Source organism: Paramisgurnus dabryanus, chromosome 10 (assembly GCF_030506205.2).
Source record: "Paramisgurnus dabryanus chromosome 10, PD_genome_1.1, whole genome shotgun sequence".
Lineage (NCBI taxonomy): Eukaryota > Metazoa > Chordata > Actinopteri > Cypriniformes > Cobitidae > Paramisgurnus > Paramisgurnus dabryanus.
This window is the reverse complement of record NC_133346.1, coordinates 31,335,250-31,356,178: the sequence shown is the minus strand read 5'-3', so window position 1 is coordinate 31,356,178 and position 20,929 is coordinate 31,335,250. Positions and strand designations below refer to the sequence as shown.

The window sequence follows — 20,929 nt, the reverse complement described above, 5'->3', positions numbered from 1 at the left end:
TCTCCCTAGCAACCAAACTTAGTACCCTAGCAACGGAATAAACAAAGCCTTATATCTCCGCTTCAGAACATCATAGAGACACGGGGTTGGACCGTTTTACTTGTGGCTTGAAGGTTGATCATTATGGGATGCCAATTTTCTCCCTAGCAACCAAACTTAGTACCCTAGCAACGGAATAAACAAAGCCTTATATCTCCGCTTCAGAACATCATAGAGACACGGGGGTTGGACCGTTTTACTTGTGGCTTGAAGGTTGATCATTATGGGATGCCAATTTTCTCCCTAGCAACCAAACTTAGTACCCTAGCAACGGAATAAACAAAGCCTTATATCTCCGCTTCAGAACATCATAGAGACACGGGGTTGGACCGTTTTACTTGTGGCTTGAAGGTTGATCATTATGGGATGCCAATTTTCTCCCTAGCAACCAAACTTAGTACCCTAGCAATGGAATAAATGTTAGCTTCATTCTAGCTTCATGCTAATCATGTTAGCTTCATGCTAGCTTCATGCTAATCATGCTAGCATCATGCTAGCTTCATGCTAATCATGTTAGCTTCATGTTAGCTTCATGCTAATCATGTTAGCTTCATGCTAGCTTCATACTTATCATGCTAACATCATGCTAGCTTCATGCTAATCATGCTAGCTTCATGCTAATCATGCTAACTTCATGCTAATCATGCTAACAGCCAGATAGCCTACTAAAATAAACTTCTGTCAAACCATTTTAAATGTTCAGGCTACGCTTTTTCAAGCCAACATAAAGTTTGTCCTCAAACTTTAATATCTAGTTATTGCTCATACTTATTATTATTTATTTATTTATTCTTATATCTGGACACTTTTTCGGCGCGTAACTCGTCCCGCACGGTTTGTCGTAGACCAATGAAACAGGGCTCAAAACGACCGGCTTGTTGAGGACACGTCTGCTATGACTTTTATAAGCGATCGGGTGCAGGATTTCCGAAAGGGGGGCGAAAAACCACCCGAAAAATCCCATTGACTTAACATTGCGCCCAACTTTGACGGGTCATAGCTCCGATGGAGGATTTTGTAGAAACATGTGGGTTATAACATTTGAAGAGGGGGGTAGGCTCTGTAAGAACATACATCACAATGGGGTGTAAGTTGTACCCCTGGGGTGTAAGAGGCACCCGAAAATTCCCATTGACTTATAATGGGGCAGGAAACATGTCCATATAAGGGAATAAAACAGTTCCAGATGGGATATCTTTGCTTTACAGTGTCGTAGAGATAAGTGGGTGGGCTCATTTTACTCGGGCATCCAATCAGTCTCTCAGGATCATCCCAGAGCTATTAAGCCACGCCCCTAGCAACAATTTTGGGCACCCTAGCAACATCTCCCATAGACTGCCATTATAAAATGCCCAGATGGATATCTTTGCACCACAGTGTCATAGAGACATGGGGGTGGGCTCATTTTACTCAGGCATCCAATCAGTCTCTCAGGATACTTACATAGGTATAAGCCACGCCCCTAGCAACCACTTTTGAGCACCCTAGCAACACAAAATTCAAACAGTTATATCTCGGCATCTGAACATCGTAGAGACACGGGGGTTGGACCGTTTGACTCATGACTCAGAGTGTAATCATTATGGGATGCCAATTTTTTCCCTAGCAACCAAATACAGTACCCTAGCAACAGAGTAAACAAAGCCTTATATCTCCGCATCAGAACATCGTAGAGACACAGGGGTTGGACCGTTTGACTCGTGACTCGGAGTGTAATCATTATGGGATGCCAATTTTTTTCCCTAGCAACCAAATACAGTACCCTAGCAACAGAGTAAACAAAGCCTTATATCTCCGCATCAGAACATCGTAGAGACACGGGGGTTGGACCGTTTGACTTGTGACTCGGAGTGTAATCATTATGGGTTGCCAATTTTTTCCCTAGCAACCAAATACAGTACCCTAGCAACAGAGTAAACAAAGCCTTATATCTCCGCATCAGAACATCGTAGAGACACGGGGGTTGGACCGTTTGACTCGTGACTCGGAGTGTAATCATTATGGGATGACAATTTTTTCCCTAGCAACCAAATACAGTACCCTAGCAACAGAGTAAACAAAGCCTTATATCTCCGCATCAGAACATCGTAGAGACACGGGGGTTGGACCATTTGACTTGTGACTCAGAGTGTAATCACTATGGGATGCCAATTTTTTCCCTAGCAACCAAATACAGTACCCTAGCAACAGAGTAAACAAAGCCTTATATCTCGGCATCAGAACATCGTAGAGACACGGGGGTTGGACCGTTTGACTTATGACTCGGCGTGTAATCACTATGGGATGCCAATTTTTTCCCTAGCAACCAAATACAGTACCCTAGCAACAGAGTAAACAAAGCCTTATATCTCCGCATCAGAACATCGTAGAGACACGGGGGTTGGACCATTTGACTCGTGACTCAGAGTGTAATCACTATGGGATGCAAATTTTTTCCCTAGCAACCAAATACAGTACCCTAGCAACAGAGTAAACAAAGCCTTATATCTCCGCATCAGAACATCGTAGAGACACGGGGGTTGGACCATTTGACTTGTGACTCAGAGTGTAATCACTATGGGATGCAATTTTTTTCCCTAGCAACCAAATACAGTACCCTAGCAACAGAGTAAACAAAGCCTTATATCTCCGCATCAGCACATCGTAGAAACACAGGTGTTGGACCATTTGACTCGTGACTCAGAGTGTAATCACTATGGGATGCCAATTTTTACCTAGCAACCAAATACAGTACCCTAGCAACAGAGTAAACAAAGCCTTATATCTCGGCATCAGAACATCGTAGAGACACGGGGGTTGGACCGTTTGACTCGTGACTCGGAGGGTAATCACTAGTGGATGCCATTTTTTTCCCTAGCAACCAAATACAGTACCCTAGCAACAGAGTAAACAAAGCCTTATATCTCCGCATCAGAACATCGTAGAGACACGGGGTTTGGACCGTTTGACTCGTGACTCGGAGGGTAATCACTAGTGGATGCCATTTTTTTCCCTAGCAACCAAATACAGTACCCTAGCAACAGAGTAAACAAAGCCTTATATCTCCGCATCAGAACATCGTAGAGACACGGGAGTTGGATCGTTTTACTTTTGGCTTGGAGTATAATCATATATGGTCCCCAGAATTTTGCCACGGCAAGCACCACTCACATTTTCTTCAGGAAATGTACCTATCTAGTTATTATTATTCTTCTGGTCCACACTTTTTCTCACAGTAACTCCTCCTAGAGCTTTCAAGCTACACCCACAAAACTTTACAAAACTTTTAAGACTGGTACGTAGATTGGTGCTATGACTTTTCTAACTGATGGGACCTACCGAATTCCTAAACGGGGCGCTCAAACACCCCAAATTTTCCATTGACTTAACATTGCGACAAACTTTGACGGGTCATAGCTGCCAGCGAGAAATTTTTAGAAACTTGTGGGTTACCACATTTGAAGAGGCTGGCAGGCACTGTAAGAACATACATCACATTGGGGTGTAAGTTTCACCCTTGGGGTGTAAGGGGCACCCAAATTTCCCCATTGACTTATAATGGGGCAGGGAACATGCCCATATAAGGGAATAAAAGCGTCCCAGATGGAATATCTTCACTTTAGAGTGTCGTAGAGACATGGGGGTGGGCTCAATTTAGTCAGGCATCCAATCAGTCTCTCAGGATCGCCCCATAGCTATTAAGCCACGCCCCTAGCAACCATTTTTGGGCACCCTAGCAACATATCCCATAGACTGCCATTATAAAATGCCCAGATAGATATCTTTGCAGCACAGTGTCACAGAGACATGGGGGTGGGCTCATTTTACTCAGGCATCCAAGCAACCAAATATGAGCACCCTAGCAACATAATAAACAAAGCCTTATATCTCTGGATCCGAACATCATAGAGACATGGGGGTTGGGTCTTTTGGTCATGTTAGCCTTATGCTAGCTCCATGCTAAGTCATACTAGCTTCATGCTAGTTTCGTGCTAGCTTTATGCTAATTTCATAATAAATCTTGCTAACTTCATGCTAATCATGTTAGCATCATTCATACTAATTCATGTTAGCATCATGCTAACTTCATGCTAATTCATGTTAGCATCGTGCTAGCTTCATGCTAATTCATTTTAGCTTCGTGCTAGCTTCATGCTAATTCATGTTAGCATCATGCTAGCTTCATGCTAATTCATGTTAGCATCATGCTAGCTTCATGCTAATTCATGTTAGCATCATGCTAGCTTCATGCTTATTCATGTTAGCATCATGCTAGCTTCATGCTTATTCATGTTAGCATCATGCTAGTGTGGGATTTTTATGTTGTTTTATTAATCAGTATGTTATGTTATAATTCATATGTGCCATTAGGTTTTCTGTGCTGAGATATGTGAGTAAATGTCTGTGTGTAAAGTTGAGAGGCTGTGGTTTCGGTTGGGGGAGAGACCAGCAAACGCTGATAACAAAGCCCTGAAGAGAAAACACGCAGAACAGATGGTTTCAATAAACAAGTTGTTTGCTTTATAACTATGTTATATTTAGAGAAAGTGAAAATTAGTATGTTTAACTAATGAATGCATTTAACCAATTCATGAACAATGGAGTACTGTTGTGTTGTTGAATAATTATGTTTTACATATTTACTGCCTACATTTCATGCTGATTGCTAAAAGTGTTAAAGTTACAAAGATGTCCAAATAAGGACTGTGGAAATTGATTTTGTTCCATGTTATATTTCTTTAATTAATCATTTTATTCTATAAACATTGTGTGTTTTATATATGCACTGAGCTATTATGTAGAAATGAGGTGTTTGTGTTTGAGAGTGGAAAGTTACCAGCTTTTGTGTGTGTGCTGCAAGGAGGATTAACTAGGAATTTACATCTGGTATGGATCAAGATAAGAGAGAGGTCTGAGGGGGAAAAGTATTTAATGATGTTATTAACTAATGCTTTAATATTCACAGGATGAAATATGCAATGTATTTCTTACTTAATCAGTATTAATCATTGAATAATTGATGTAGTAAATATAAGATGTTGTCTTTGATAAATGTGTATTAACCAATGAAATGAAGGTTGCATACAGAATAACTTAATGGGGGCAGGGCAGCTCAACCTTGAAGAACAGAATCTCCTGTGTGTGTGTGTGTGTGTGTGTGTGTGTCTGTGTGTGTATGTGTGTGTGTGTGTTTTCTTTCCTAACAGATGGTTTTTAATAATGATTAAAGTGTTTGCTTAGAAGTAGTATTGCAGTAAAAGATTTAATATGTGTTTATCTATCTAAAGAAGTTAATGTGTGCCATATTCATATAACCAATTTTACAAATAATGAAATGATGTCATGATATTGAAATATGTTTTACATAATAATCACTTTCATCTTACAGCTTATGTTTTTTATAAATGAATGTTTTATTAATGATTTGTTTCTAAGAAAGCATTATAACATGCTATTCAAAGTGGAGGAGTACTGGAGAAGAACTGCAGGGCTCCCAGGGATGAGAGGAGAACAGATTGTTTTTTCTTTGTCTATGTGTGTCCATCTTTGCCTACAGGCTAAAATTGGGTGTGGTGATGGAGTCAGATGGACGAGGGGAACGGCCTTTGTGGGTGGAGATTTTCTGAAGAAAGATCGACGTCACATATTTTATAAATAAGCATGTTACTTCCTGAGCTGGTTGTTCGCTACTTGAGAGGACCCAGCGCTGTTAAACTTTTTCAATCTGATCAATAAATATTTGAACTTAGATATTCGTATCTTGTGCCTTTCCTCTAAATTACACGCAATGGACGCCTTAAAGTCCAACAATTGGTGACCGCCGACGTTTTGTGGAGGGAAAGGAGAGAGTGAGAGGAAGGAGGGTTTCACATTGAAGAAACCAGAGTGAGGAGACCATCAAGTGTCAACACTGGCATAAAAAGGAAAATTTTATCTTTGATATCAGTCAGGAGTGGTTTGATCTGTCTCCTGAAAGAGCAGAAATTTTAATATTTTAAAGTAAACCTGAGTGATTTAAAGATCTAATTTAAGTATGCAGCAAGGAGCTTTACATACTGACTTATAACTGGTCCTTTTGCACTTAAAACAATTGATACTGATTTATTTTGTTCCTTGCAGTAGCTCAGTAGAGTCTTTGAATATGTTAAAAACTAATCAAACTAAATAAAGTTTATTTGAGCTTTTGTGTGAAGTAATCTTGTTAAATCTGATTTTATGAAATTGGTATTGAATAAAGAATCGTTCAGGAACCGGTATAGAAGTCAATGTATTGGTCTCAGAATCAAAAACTTTTTGAACAATACCCTGCCCTAATCAAAACAACTTTCTATTAATTTGCATAGACCCTGTCCAATGAGATCCTCAGAAAACAAGTGGACCCAAACCATGCCCCCAGATCTCCTCACTTTTAGAGTGATGGCTTCAGGTTTTACCTTTAATAAAGGTTGTTACTTAGGTATTAATAAGTCAGTTATCTTAGTTGAAAGTAAATTAGACAGTCCAGAGTTAGAGAGAACCATTAGTAAGAGAAATGTATTTTATCAATACATAGGATATGAATTTACCATTCTTCTCCTTTTGCAGTCCAAATTAAGAATTGCCAAATGTTAAATGAGTATCTACAATACATCAGGTTATAATCAAAAAGCCACATTTATAGTCTTGCTATTTATGCCAGGACAACAAATTCAGCAATCAAATAATTTTTTTTAAAGTACAATTACAAGGACAGCATTGCATAAATACACACTTTACTTTTTCTCCCACTTGCAACGTAACCATTTCAAATGTCTTCAACAAAGGTATAATAGAAAACATTCTTACCATGCCAGGATTGTCTACGAGCCTGGGGAACTCTTTCACGATTTCTGAAATTGTTTTCGACCCATTGTTGCGAATCCACCTGCCTCTGTAAACAGCCGTTTCCTTCATGTAACTTTCAACTTCAGAGATAGGATATTTGTGCATCTTCAACCAGTCCACCATCTCCTGAAACTTCTCTGGAGGCACTGCATTTTCTGATTAATAAGGATGATAAAATGCCAGTATAAAGCTACTGTGGTATTATGGGTCAGTAAAAAACTTTTTGTAATAAAAAATAAAGAATTTAATCAAGAATTTCCTGATCACTAAAGGATGCTCAATGTCAGTCAACCTTGTGCATGCCTGTTTGTCTGTGTGAGCGGAAAAATCTGGCATTTGTGAACTGTGTGTGGACTGTCAGAAACAGAATAACTATAGACAGTTTCAGTAGACCCACACATGTTGTGGCAGTTATGCGCCTGAACCAAAGTGAACTTCCGTTCTGATTTATTTATCGGTCTGGTTAGTGGCTTAAACTGACCTCTGAAACAAATACCTTGTTGAAAATAAAATATTTTGGTTTGCTAGAGACAATGGGAGACAATGAGCATGGATCACAACTGTGCAGAGAGGTTTGCCATTAATTTTAGAGAGTTACATTAGCACAGTGTAATAGTTGATAAACATTAGATATGATATATGAACAAAGGTAATTTAGTTGTCATTTATTTCCCTTGTTAATGAAAATCTGTTGGAAATTACATTTAGCACAAAAATGCTTTAAATTAATTACCTGTTGTAGTGGCACTTTGATCCTGCTGTGGTTCAAGGCGACTTGATGGGTTTAGTTTTCTTATTCTTTTTCTGATGTTTCTCAGACGCTCTTCCAAAAATCCAGTAGCAGGCCGGTGTTTTCGGCCAGGTGTGTACCAAGCTCCCTGTAACAATAGAATTAATTCAGCTCAAAGTGACCAAGACATGTGAGGCATATATGTTAATTTTCTTCATTTATAGGCAACGATTAGCATTACTTAAATTTTTTGTAACATTAATTCAAATTTTCCTTTAATCTGTATGTTTTTTCTAAATACTAATTGTTTTTTATGTAAAGCTGATTTTACTTACGTAGCTACTGCCTGTATTATCTTTCAGACAGGGAAATTCATATACCAATGCCATGGCAAGTGTCTTCTTGGTTTCTGATGATGGCCTGTTATGTAGACAACAGCAGTTGATTATGAACTTTTGTAAAAAAAAAGCAGCAAAATTATAAGCTATTGCAGAGGTCTGTGTGATCTTTCTTATGCTGCGTTTACACCAACCGCTGTAGAGGCGTGAAGCGCGAGTGATTTCAATGTTAAGTCAATGTGAAGGCGCGTTGACGCGCATCAGGAGGTCCCGCGGTGCGGAAGAGACGTTCGCCACGGAAGAGACGTTCGGCGCGGAAGACGCGTTTGGCGCAAATTGAACGTTGTGCACGGTTCACGCGAATTTGCGGCTGACGCCCAAGTTAAAAAATTTGAACTTTGGGGGAATTTCGCGCCGCGTTAACCAATCAGGAGCCTGCTTGCTGCTGTTGTGGCAGCCCCGCCCGGAGTCACTCATTCAACCAACGCTTGATATTGTCCGTAAGCAGTCACCCGGAGCTATACGACACAAGTTCGTATTTCTAAAGAGGAGACAGGAATAAAAAGGACCTCACTTGGAAGAGTGTAAGTGAGGACATGGGCAACCTGGTAAGTTGTAATACACATTTCACTTTTGAGTCACGTAACGTTTATCGACCCATGTCGTTTATTTTCCCCCTATAGTAAGGTTACCAAATAAAAACTGGTAACTCCCTCGATAAATGCACAATCAACATCAGTCATCTTGCAAACAGACAACCGCATAGCACTTGCCCCTCCCACAAGAAGCGGAGTTTGCCTCTGACGTGCGTCAAATGCTTGCTTTTTCTGCGCGTCTACTCCGCTCTACATGCGCAAATGCATCCAAATTGTTCAAGCGGCAAACCACGCACGGTAGACGAACTCAGCATTAGACGTCACTTATAAATAATGTTGGTATTTTCATGTTCAAACACAGCACACACTAGAGTTGGACAAAAAAAAATATTGCCTGCGATTCTCATGCGGTGTTCAGTAGTAAAGCGCCATCACCTACTTTTAGATAGAGGGGCATTTACTACCCAGAGCGGTATTTCACCGAGAACCTAGGCAAAAGCGCATACATTATGGGAGCCGATTTTCAGCTATTATGAATGAGATTTTGCCTAGCTTTCGGTATAATTTGTCTCTCTGTAATAAATGCCGCTCCATCTGAAAGCAGGTGATGGCGAATTACTACTAATCAACGAACCGGCTTTACTGATAAGACACGCATGAGAATCAGAGAATGACAGTCAATTTTTTTGCCCAGTTCTAATATACACCGAACGCGAAGCATCGCGCTTATCGCTCTAGATTACTTGCGGAATTTAACTTTGCGTCTGTGTTTGTGTCTTTGCATTGACTTTTGCGTTTGATGTGTACGCCCCATAAGACTTGCTATAAAAAAGATAATGGTACATTATGTCTTCTAAGCATTTATATATAGCTACTTTATGTTCGCAGGCTAATTTAAATGTAGCTCACTCACGTTTCACCATTGGTTTCCAGCAGATGGGATACAAGGAGTCTCACAAGTAGCCTCCTCTGCTTGGTGGTAATTGCTTGCACTGAATCCAAACTGCTTAACACGGATTTTCCCTCAGTGGTGCCTTCCAAAATCTGACGAACTGCCTATAAAAACAAAACAACAATCAAAGTGCGTAAATGCGTTTTGTAGTACTTTCAAATTTGAAAAGCAATTCCTTTATAGGTCCCTTTGAATTGAAATTTTATTCAGTAAATCCAATACAAATAAAGTCAATACTTACAAATGCTGGAAAAAGTTCCACTGTCATGGTGACAGGATCTGTTGGGGCCGGGGTCATCTCCATGGATTCTACTGAACTGTTACTCTCTATTGGTGGGTTGATGGGACTGGCAAACTAGAGAGTAACAGTCCAATGTTTATATACACTCATAGACATGAATGACATAGCAATACTGCTTTAATATTTTTTTAACAGTTATTTAACTGAGGTAGAATGACTGTACAACACACATCTTTAATTAAAATAATGATTATGAAAATAATAACAATAATTTAGTGTACAAGTTTTAATCAATTTAGATTATTTTGTATTTCCGGAAAAAAACTATATACAGGGTCAAAAAATAACATACTGTACATCCACATCTATTTAATTCTGTGCTACTAAAAGTTTCAAAAATTATTTTCTAACTCGTAGCCAACTTTTCTCAACATCTTGATCCAGTGATCTTGAGTAACTACAGTTGGTACCTAGCTTCTGTCTGCCAGCATAAAAAAAGGTTTGTTTGGGAAAGTCTGAGCTAGAGACAAAGGATCACACATTTACAGAAATCAGAAAGGTCCCTTGGAGCCATTTCTCTGCAGATTTCAACATCATCAGGTTTGATACATTCCCGTGTATGTGTTTTGTGTGTTATCTTTCCAGTAATCTGTACCTGTCTTTTTCATATTCCCATTTTAGTTGTTCAACCAGGGGAATCCCAATGATGTTACTTAATGCACTTCACACGTTATGCACATTGTGAATACACATAAGTATATTAATTGTTAGAAACACTAATTTAGAAGCACATGCTACCGGCTGTACATTTTGCATTTGGCTACTCCAAACAGTTTAGTTATGGCTTCACTAATGCTTAAGATTTTTCTAATTACTAGGTCTTCTTGTTTTTCCCTGTCCTCGATTTTTTGTTTGACTCTTTTTTCCCTTGATGTCTTGATTATTTGTTACTTTGGAAAAAGCCGATAGGATTTCACATTATGCGCATAGTGCATACACACAGAAATATTAATTGGTGAAAACACTAGGTTAGAAGGGCCTACAACGTGCTGTATGTTTTGAGTATGGCTAGTCAGAGTATTTTAGTTGGGGCATCACTAATTCTAAAGATTTTTCTAATGACTTGTTTTGTGGATAGTTTAGAGGGTTTGCGTATAGCTAGTCTGTATTGTTATAGTTATCCATTTTATTTGGCACCGTGCTTCTAACCTGGTGTTTCCACCAATTCATATTCCTATGTGTATGCCCCTTGCGCATAATATGACATCCTGTCACCTTCTCCCAAAGTAACAAATAAACCAAGACATCAAGAGGAAAAAAAGTCGAGGACAGGGACAAACAAGACCTAATACATACAAGTGAACACAAACAGTAATGTTTATAAACGGAGATTGGCAAAGTAACAAAGAAGGTACATTAACTTTTTAATGTAATGTAAATTTTAAACCAGACAGTGGATCGGGATTGGTAAGTGCATTAATGACATCATTGGAAATCCCCAGGCTGAACCAATAGAATGAGTATATGAAAAAGATAGGTACAGAACGCTGCAAAGAGAACACATAAAACTAGGGCTGCACGATTAATTCCATGTGATTGTCACGCACATCACATTAGTAAAGGCGGTTCCTTGATTAGTAGTAAATCGGCATCAGCTGCTTTCAGATGTGGAGACATTTAATACACAGAGCCGTAGTTCACTGACAAGCGGGGAAATATTGCATTCATAATCGCAGGCGACTTATCCTTGATTATGAATGCGATATTTAGTAAATGTTGCTCTATCTGAAAGCAGTTTATGGCAATTTACTACTAATCAAGGAACCAGCTTTACTGACGAGATGCGCGTGACAATCCCATGCGATTTATCGTGCAGCCCTACATAAAACACATACAAAGAAACGTAAAAAGTTCAACAAAATTAACAACAATTCTGTACAATCATTCTGTCTGGGAAACATAACAGTTAAAAAAAGAAAGGCCCAGCAATGGCTTCTGAAGGAGGGCATAACAAATAATGTAAAAGAACTACTGTTTTAAATTAACACCAAACAGAATACTTACCTACAATCAGAATACTTAGCAACAATCAAAATACTTACAAAATTCCTAAACTGTTGTCATCATCAGAACTTTTATATATTAGAATGAAAGACAGACCTAGTTGATGAACAAGGAAATATCTCTTAATCAAACACAAATCTAAACTATTTTGTATCTAAGGGAAACATACAAGCAATTGTCATCCTCTTTGTAGGGCTTCACTGCATGCAGAGGGTGATGGTCCAGAAGAGAACTAAGATCAACAGCAAGCACATTAGTGGTTGCTATTACACCATAGGCAAAGAAATGCCTCTCAAAACCTATTGTATCCCACTTTTGGACAACAAGCTTAATTGAGTGATCCAGGACAAGAATATTTTTCACAAGACCAAACTGGGGCTCACCATCAGCAGTGTAGGAAAGAAAAACTGTCATGCCAGGCTTGTACTGTGTACCATTTGCCTTTATCCAAGCTGGAATAAAAACTTCTGTAAAAGGTGGGACATCCTCAAGACCACTCTGTACATCACCAAAACCATCCATTACAGCAAGCAAAGTGCTGTGACCAAGGCCAATTTCTGTTTCACTTTTGAACACAGAACCAGACAGAAGGGAGTAGCATAGCATCATTTGATGTCGAAACGCCATGGTCTTGCAGATGTTTTTGAAGTTACAGGTGACATGACTGATGCGCTTAAAGAAACCATGTTTAGCCTCAAATCGCATCGACCAGAACTGTATCAGGGGTCCCAACGCCAAAATTGCATTTGGATAGTGCACCATAAAATGGTGCTTCGGACGAAGATGCAAGCTGGGGTACAGCTCAAGAAACAAAGCGTGATGTTCGTCAATGATGGCAGCCAAGTAAACTGTAGCTTCTGGTGTAAGAGATGGAGAAAAAATGAATTCCATGCATTCCAGAAGGAGAAGCAAGAGCTCCCAGTGCTTGTTTTCTTCAGGTATGAGATCCCCAATCATACATGGCAAGAACCTGAGGAGACACCATGTTTGGGCTGCAGACTGATGCATTGCCCCTTCAAGATTTTTAAGGTCATGCTTCCCAATTACAGATGGCTTGTTCTTCAGATCAGGAAAGCCATAATCAAAACTAGTGATTCGGAAGTTGAGTTTTTCAAGGGTAAGGTGTTTGTCCTCAATCAGTGAACCAAGTATTAACTTCAATTCATATGGTCCCACACCTTCCAGCACGTCATGCATGATGTCTGCAACTTTGTTGTGAGTCACATTGAAGTAGGACAGATTATTCAAAATACTGTCTCTTTTAACACCTGTCTCTGACAAGTTGGCATGATGAACATCTTCAGCATGGTTTGCTTCATTTCTCATCAGTGTAACATCCTCTTTTGTCTGTGCCCTTGTATTGCTTTTGTGTGCCTTGCATATGCGACAAAAGTAATTACCAGAGAAGCTTTCAGTGAATCCAAGAATGGCATTGAGGCCAAGATTGTCCCCACACAACTGAGCAACTGAAAATAGAATTTCACCCTGGAAGTGTGGTGTGTTTAAGGTAATACCATTGACCTCAAGATCCTTCAGTTCCTCTATGACTGGAATCAGAACACTATCAATGCCATATGTTTTGGCATCGTCTGATTTGTAAACTGCAACCAGAAAGTGTGACGAAAGTTTTGACAAAAACTCTGGAGGCAGACTTTTGATTGTGAAGTAAATAAACCCCAACTTGTGGACCACAACCTTTGAACCAAGGGGGTTGACTGTTTCACAGTCATCGTTGTACAAAATAAGTGGAACAGACACTTTTCTGGAAAAGAGAGGATGCTGCTTGCAGTACTCACCATCATAAAAATCTGAAAGGACCCCATTTTCTCTGTGCTGCCAAGTAAAGATTGCATCCAAAATGCCAGGGATCTCAAGGAGTTTAGTCAACAGAGGTTTCAGTGGCACACGATAAAACACATCTTGAACTGCAACCTGTCGAACTGTTCCAGTAGCAGAGTCCCTTCTCTGCACGTAGGAGACTCCAGGAAAAGGCTCCTCTACAGGGTGAATGAAGTTACCTGACTTAGTAAAATACTGCATCTGTTTAAAGTCAGACTCTAATCCTTTAAAGGGACTTGCTGCTGCTTCAAAGTCACTGGCAAGTTCTTGTACCTCTAAATCATCCTTATGACCAATTTTTTCAAACAGAGACAAAGTCTTCCTCTGAAGTGAACCGACAATGTCTGAAATCAAGCTTGATGTCTGCTGAACAACAAAACTTACTGTATTGTAGGTCTGAGCTGACTTGGACTTAAGGGTAGCTAAAAACAGAGATATTCGCTCTGTTATGGTTTCTGGTTCCAACTCATCCCAGTAATCATCATCATCTTGGTTTTCTTGTGTTGGTGCCTCTATGTGATCTGAAATTTCTGCATTCTCCATTTCTTCACATATGGGAACTATAAGGTCCTGCACAGGTGCACTTGTGGTCCCGCTGAAATTCTGTTGAGTGCAGTAATGCTTTTCCGGGAGTGAATGGTGAAGAAGATGCCTTCGGAAAGATCGAATATATCTAAAAGTCCGCCTGCAACCACTTTCACAGCACTGAAAGAACGTTGAAGCACAATTTATCCCATGTACTGCTCTCAAGTGAATAAACAGTCCCTTTGCATGACCAGGTATTACTTGTTTGCAGCGGAAGCATGTGTATGCCATTGTTAAATGAAGTATGGTAGGACACTCACCCCACCACAAACAACACGAGCAGAAGCATTAAAAATGAGAAAGGCTAAGTCTGAAACAAAGTGGTGTCTGGAGGCAAACAGAAATACTCAGTTCATATACAACCTATAAGTGTACTTTACTCACAAGTTCCTTGTGATGTTTCTGAAATTTAACACGCTGTCCAATTTTAGGAATAAGGCTGGCAACTGCGTTGTCATCCAACAAAAGAAAACTCTCCTCATCCACTTCTTGCTCTGAAATTAAAACGGGCAATACAGGAAAAAAAAGAGGAAGACAGTGGTTAAGTTACCAATTAAGCAGCAAAATATGAAAAGAAATAATATCACATTTTCAACAACCCCACTACACTACCCACTAGGTCTGTGACGGTGGCAGTTTTTTACCACGGTAGTTATAGACTGATTTTGTGTGTGCGTGTGTGGGGGGGTGCATGCGCGTATGCGCACGTGCAAATTGATGCATATAGGTCTTATATATAATGCATACACATATTTTGAAATATTAAAATGTAAACGATGATCAGATATACCGTTCTTAACAAACGTGCGTGTTCATAGGCGCCAAATTCTTTCTCCGCCGGTGGGTGCTCATAACAGCGTCAAGCAATGCTTAGGTTACTTAGCAACGAAAGATGCTCTGAAGCGCCCACGCGCTTTGAAGAGGAGGGAAGCGGCGCGGTCACGTGAAGCAACTGTGCGTATGTGCTTCGGTGGCTGCTCGAGCTGAGCCCCGGAGCACACAGGAGATCGGCGCATTTCTGCATGTTTGTTGTAGCACTTCCACTCATGAAACAACAAGTGAGAAACCTTTTTGGGGTTAAAATGTTTCCAGCCGTGCTGAAAAAGGCGTTCTGATGGTGTACTGGTAGCGCAGATTGATACTGTTTTGTGACCAAGAGAGAACAGACATTTCTCAATCTGAATACTGCAGCCTCCGGAGGTCACGGCTGTATATGTCATCAAGCCTGGTTTATTATTTTCAGACATTTGCATAGTCATAAGCATATTACAACAATGTATGATTAACAAAGAATAATAGTCAACTTTATAATTGTTAATGTTATAAGTCTCTTGATGACGTATGCAGCTTGCAAATTCGACCTCCGATGGCTACAGTCTTCGGATAGAGAAATGGCCAATATCTTTCCTCACTGTTCCGCCCCCAAGCCAGCGGGTCATCACTGATATCAGTTGCCTTCCCTTGCAAATTAGCGCATTAACTCCACGTCTGCTGGCTGTTTGCGTTAACACGAACCTGAAAACATCTCACTGGGCAAGATTTTACTTTATATTTTTCATAATTTGTGAGGTGCACACCACCGCGGGACGCACTTCCGACCGCCAGTTGACTCCACCACCTACTACCCACCCTTGCTTCCCTAATTGGAACTAGGGATACGCGATAATTTGCATATGTTCCAAATTTGCTGTGGGGACACATTGGACTGTCCTTTATAAGTGTGCCAAATTTCATAACTTTCCTATGTACGGTTCTATGGGCTGCCATAGACCGCAATGGCGGAAGAAGAAACGGAAGAATAACTAATAATAATAGGAAAACTAACAAACAAAATAGGGGTCTTCGCCCCTTCTGGGCTTGACCCCTAATTATTATTATAAGAAAACTAACAAATACAATAGGGGTCTTCGCCCATTCTGGGCTTGACCCCTAAAAAACCAAATTTGCAGGTTGCATGTGAGCAACAAGAAAGATCAGTTCATAAGAACAGCAAATTTAGGGAGTACCGATTGAGTCATTTAATGCGATGATCGACCAATACCGTGTTGTGGTTTGTGCAGTACTGCTAGTCCACAACCCGTTTCTGTAAGTAAAGCTGGCTTGCTGCTTATTTATCACACAGTAGCTGACTGACGCTATGGGGAATTATGTAAAATCACAACTCGTGAAAAGATATCAGTTGCTAAATCATTCAAAAACCTCTCAGTTTGCATGGGCACCCGTAGTAGAGCCACAACAAACCTGTTTAACCACGCATTGAGAGAGTTACGGCTGCAGTCCTTATTAACATACGGACACAGAAATACAAAAATAAATGAATGTAGAAATGCATAAATAAATGTTTAAAAAAAATACATGTAAAAATACAGGAATAAATGTAGAACAATAGAAATAGTACAAAAATAGTAAAACTGAAAGGTGATACTTTTTAAAGAAGGATACATTTATTTATTCATTTCAGCATTTCATTCTTTAATTATGTCTAAATTTATGTATTTATTAATTTAATTATGCATCTATTTATTGATTTATTTATTCATTTATACTCAAAGAATTTTTCCTCCTCCATACAACTTAGCATTGTCTTTATGTCTTAATAAAAAATCCACCTACCTTTAAAGTTGTCTATTAGATTGTCAAGCTGCCATTCAGATAATTTTCCTCGTACATAGCTATCCATGAGTGCCAGCAACAACGTCAGTCACTAAAATGAAATTTCAGAATAAGTAAATTAGAATTTCAAATTTAGAAAACTGAGCCAAGTTCTTACAGGACACAGATTAAGTATTTATTTATTAAAACATATCAGTGATATTGTTCCCGTTTTTTGACTGCTACGCTTTATCTAACCAGTGACTGATACAACAGGCTTTGACTTCATGTGGTGCCACAATGACAGGCAGATAACATCAAAATCCCGCGAGATGGATTCGAGAAATCCTACAGAAGCCACTACCGAAATGCTCTCGCGGTACTTTGATGTCATCCACTTTCAGTCCTTGCGGTGCCACAAGCAGCAGCAGTGCTGATCACGACACCTTTTATCCAATCACAGATCCCGAGCACATTCAGTACACGTTTAAGAGGGTCAAATAATATGATTTTATGTTTACTTTTTTATATAGTCAGTTTGTATAAGATCGGCATAGTTACAAAGTTTGGTCTCAATTCTGAAGAGATCGCTGATCCAGACCTGCCTAAAAAGCATCAATCTGAAGGATTTAATCATTTTCAACTTTACTAGGCCATTTGGGCTTTTGATTCACATACTGTAAGTGTGTTTTAATTTATGTTTTTGATGTTGACCCTGTAAGACCACATCTTATAGAATCTATGTTAGTTTAGTTTGCCACAAGATTAAAACCAATGAATGATAACGTTTTATTTACCTTTAGTGCGGGAGTCACAAGTGTTTTGTTTGTTAAATTAATGGTTCAAAAGTAGCCTTACTGTGTTAAAAGTAGGCTACCTGCTGTAAATTAACAAACCATTAATAAACCTACCATGTATGTTCCCAGGGCATAAGAGTTATAAAATTATAAAAATTAATATTTAATTAGGAGATTAGCTATCATTTTGACAAATGCCTTAAATACACTGTATACAAAGCCTGCAACCCTAGCAAAGAGTATATATCAGGGATGGGCAACTTTGATTATGACGAGGGCCAGCATTTTTCTCCTTTATACCAAGGGGGCCAGAACCACACGCACAATTTACATCATTCTTAATTTTCTTTATTAAGAAACCATTTTGCTAATTCTAATTCATAACTTTATTTTCAGTGGACAAAGCATTTTTTGATAAAACTTCTTAAATGCATTGCTTTAACATCTGTAACAAACAAGGCAGTTTTAAATGAGTATACAGGAGTTTCTCATCCTGCCCTCAGAGAACAAAATTATTTAAAAATATAGCTGCAAGCAGCGATTCGGGGCCAAGCACCTTTAGCGCAATGAGCACCCAAAGCACAGCAAGCAACATAGAAGGTATCAATAACCCAATGCTCACTGACCACCCAAGGTGCATCAAGAACACAAAGCGCAGCAAGTACCCAAAGCGTTGCAATGACAGAGCAGAACCACCGCAGTGCAGAGCAGCAACAGAAAACATGGCAAAAATAGAACATATGTGAACTACAGACAGGTCAAGAAGAATAGGTGGGAAAGAACAAAACTTTAATAGAAGAAATTAACACCTGCCTCAGGTGGGATTCAAACCCATGAACTCAGGATCTCTATGCATACGACTTAGTGGATGCGCCACTCAGCATACACAGCTCAAGGGGCAGCAGGAAAGAGATTACAGAAATGCAAGCATTGACATATGCCAATCACCAAAGATGTAGAAATGACACCGCAGAGCAGAAATCACAGAAATACAATGTATATGAGAATCAAAAAGCTCAAGTGAGATTGAAGACAAGAAGAACATTCCGTAGAGTAACGCTATAAAATGTAATATAAAGTAATTAACTATGACAAATAGACAACATCACAGGGACGATCAACTTTACAGAGGTTTTTCTCAAAAAAATTCCTAGGTGCAAGAAAAATCTGTTCAGTCATTTCTGTGCGGATTGCTCCAAACATTATACGAGCAGAACCTGGCATAAAATAAACAAAATTTGTAAAAGGAGTAGCGAAAAAATCATTTACCATAAGCCTTACAATAACACATGAAGAGAATGATGGAAAATGACAAACGAGGTATCGTTGCAATCGGCATAAACCAGTGAATACAATTTCACAAAGAAAATTAATATCCGACAAAGAATTCAGAAGTTATGAGCAGTTCTATAAGAACTGTTATAGTTTATAACCCTGAGGTGGCGCTGTATTCTGACTTCCCAGATACAATCAGGACATCATGCCGAAGCTTCCTACCGATTTTTGCGCCAATATATCCAATACTTCAAAAGTTATAACAATTTATGACAAATTTCAAAATGGCGGACAGGCGGTTCGGTCAAACCCGGCATAATACACATCGACAGATGCGGCATGAGGTAAGGAATCCGTAGACACCAAGATCATAATTTTCTGACAAACGATTCAGAAGTTATGCGCAAAAATAGCATTTTTTCCTATCTCATGACCCATAGGTGGCGCTGTCACCAAATTTGGCATGGACCCCCATTTCATGGTCGACATGAAGCGTACCAAATTTCATCTCGATTGATCAAAGAATGACCGAGATACAGCTTCAGAACCAATTTTGCGTCAATCTTGTTAAGTTCACGCATTAAATACTTTTAAATAAAAAAAAATATCAAATTTCTGTTCAGTCATTTCTATGCGGCTCACTCCAAAGATCACATGTGCCAAATCTCATAAGAATTGAACCAAATTTGAAGGAGGAGTAGCGAAAAAACGAAATACTGTACATTTCAAAATGGCCGCTACTGTAATGGGTGGAGTCTTACTGTAAGGTATTAAAAACAATAAGCATGAGGAGAGCAATCACGTGTACTAAGTAGAATTTTCATAGAGCAAATGGATCATGAGTTATAACCATTTGAACATTGAATTTTTGAGATGATGGTGGCGCTATAGAGTTACTGCTAGAGACCCCATTTTTGGCCAAATGACTATTTATGACCACCACTACAACTGTGCCAAATTTCATCATTTTCCTACATACGGTTCATAGGGCTGCCATAGACACCAATGGCTAAGAAGAAGAAAAAAGTACAATTCCAATAGGTGTCTCAGCACCTTCGGTGCTTGACCCCTAATAAATATACATAATAATAAATAATACATACATTCAAAACAATATATAAAAATGTTAATAACAAAGTATTTTACCTTTCAAATCTAAGAGTATTTCTGTCTCGAGTCCGATCCGTCACCCAAACCAGTGGCATTGTTTTGAAACTGACTGGACCCGAATGTAAACTGACGTTTGTGCAGTGTGCAGTCGCAGCCCCGGTGGGCTCACAACCAATTTGGCGAGCTGCTCCATTTGTTTATATGACAATGACACCAAGGTAACCGCTAAAATGTACATTTAAAATGATCTGACATGTCTGTCTCAACGAAAATTTACCTATCGCCAGCCACATTATGTCGTAATTAGGCGCTCTTGGCAAACAGAGGAGAGGTTTGAAAAGGACATTAACACACACATTAACACACATAGTTCAGGGTTTCTCGGGTCCGTTCGGGAAGAACACATTCATTTTAAATAACCGGAGACCCGATTATTGTACCGACCTGTGTCCGAGGCACGCGTAAAACATTAGATCCGTGAACCACGTGCTTACTGTGACGATCCGCGGGACCTAGCGCCCCCTCCTGGTTGGGAGGTTTTACGTCCGAATACAAAAATCATCATTTTAAAAGTATTTGATTAATTATAATATGGTCCAGCGGGCCGTATTAAAATTTACCTCGGGCCGCCAGTTGCCCATCCCTGGTATAGATACTCTTTGACCCTAGTCAGGCGCCTGTCAATCAAACACCCTTGTACATATGACACACTGTTGAGTCTAGATTCCCGCCTGATTTAAAATAAGTGACTTACGCCTACTTGTGGATTTAATACGAAACGTGTTTTCGCCTTGTACAAAACAAAACTATGGTGAACAACATAAACTTCAGTGTATATTTATGACTGTTAATTTACCTCAGGATTTAATTAATTTAGTTAATTCACCTCAGTGTGAAGGCTATACAGCGCTCGGTCTGGATTTAATTT

General features: G+C 39.4%; 1 protein-coding gene across 1 annotated transcript; it reads right to left on the bottom strand.

Annotated features, from left to right (window-relative positions):
- Window positions 1–6,527: 6,527 nt before the first annotated feature.
- Window positions 6,528–20,475, bottom strand: LOC135718209 (uncharacterized). Its single transcript, XM_065240480.1, has 8 exons — window positions 20,038–20,475; window positions 16,841–16,931; window positions 14,612–14,721; window positions 9,740–9,853; window positions 9,460–9,602; window positions 7,948–8,032; window positions 7,616–7,760; window positions 6,528–7,037 (listed from the first exon to the last, which is right to left on the bottom strand). The coding sequence occupies exons 2-8, from the start codon at window positions 16,905–16,907 to the stop codon at window positions 6,715–6,717; spliced, it is 987 nt and encodes a 328-aa protein (XP_065096552.1). The 5' UTR covers window positions 16,908–16,931; window positions 20,038–20,475; the 3' UTR covers window positions 6,528–6,714.
- Window positions 20,476–20,929: the final 454 nt, after the last annotated feature.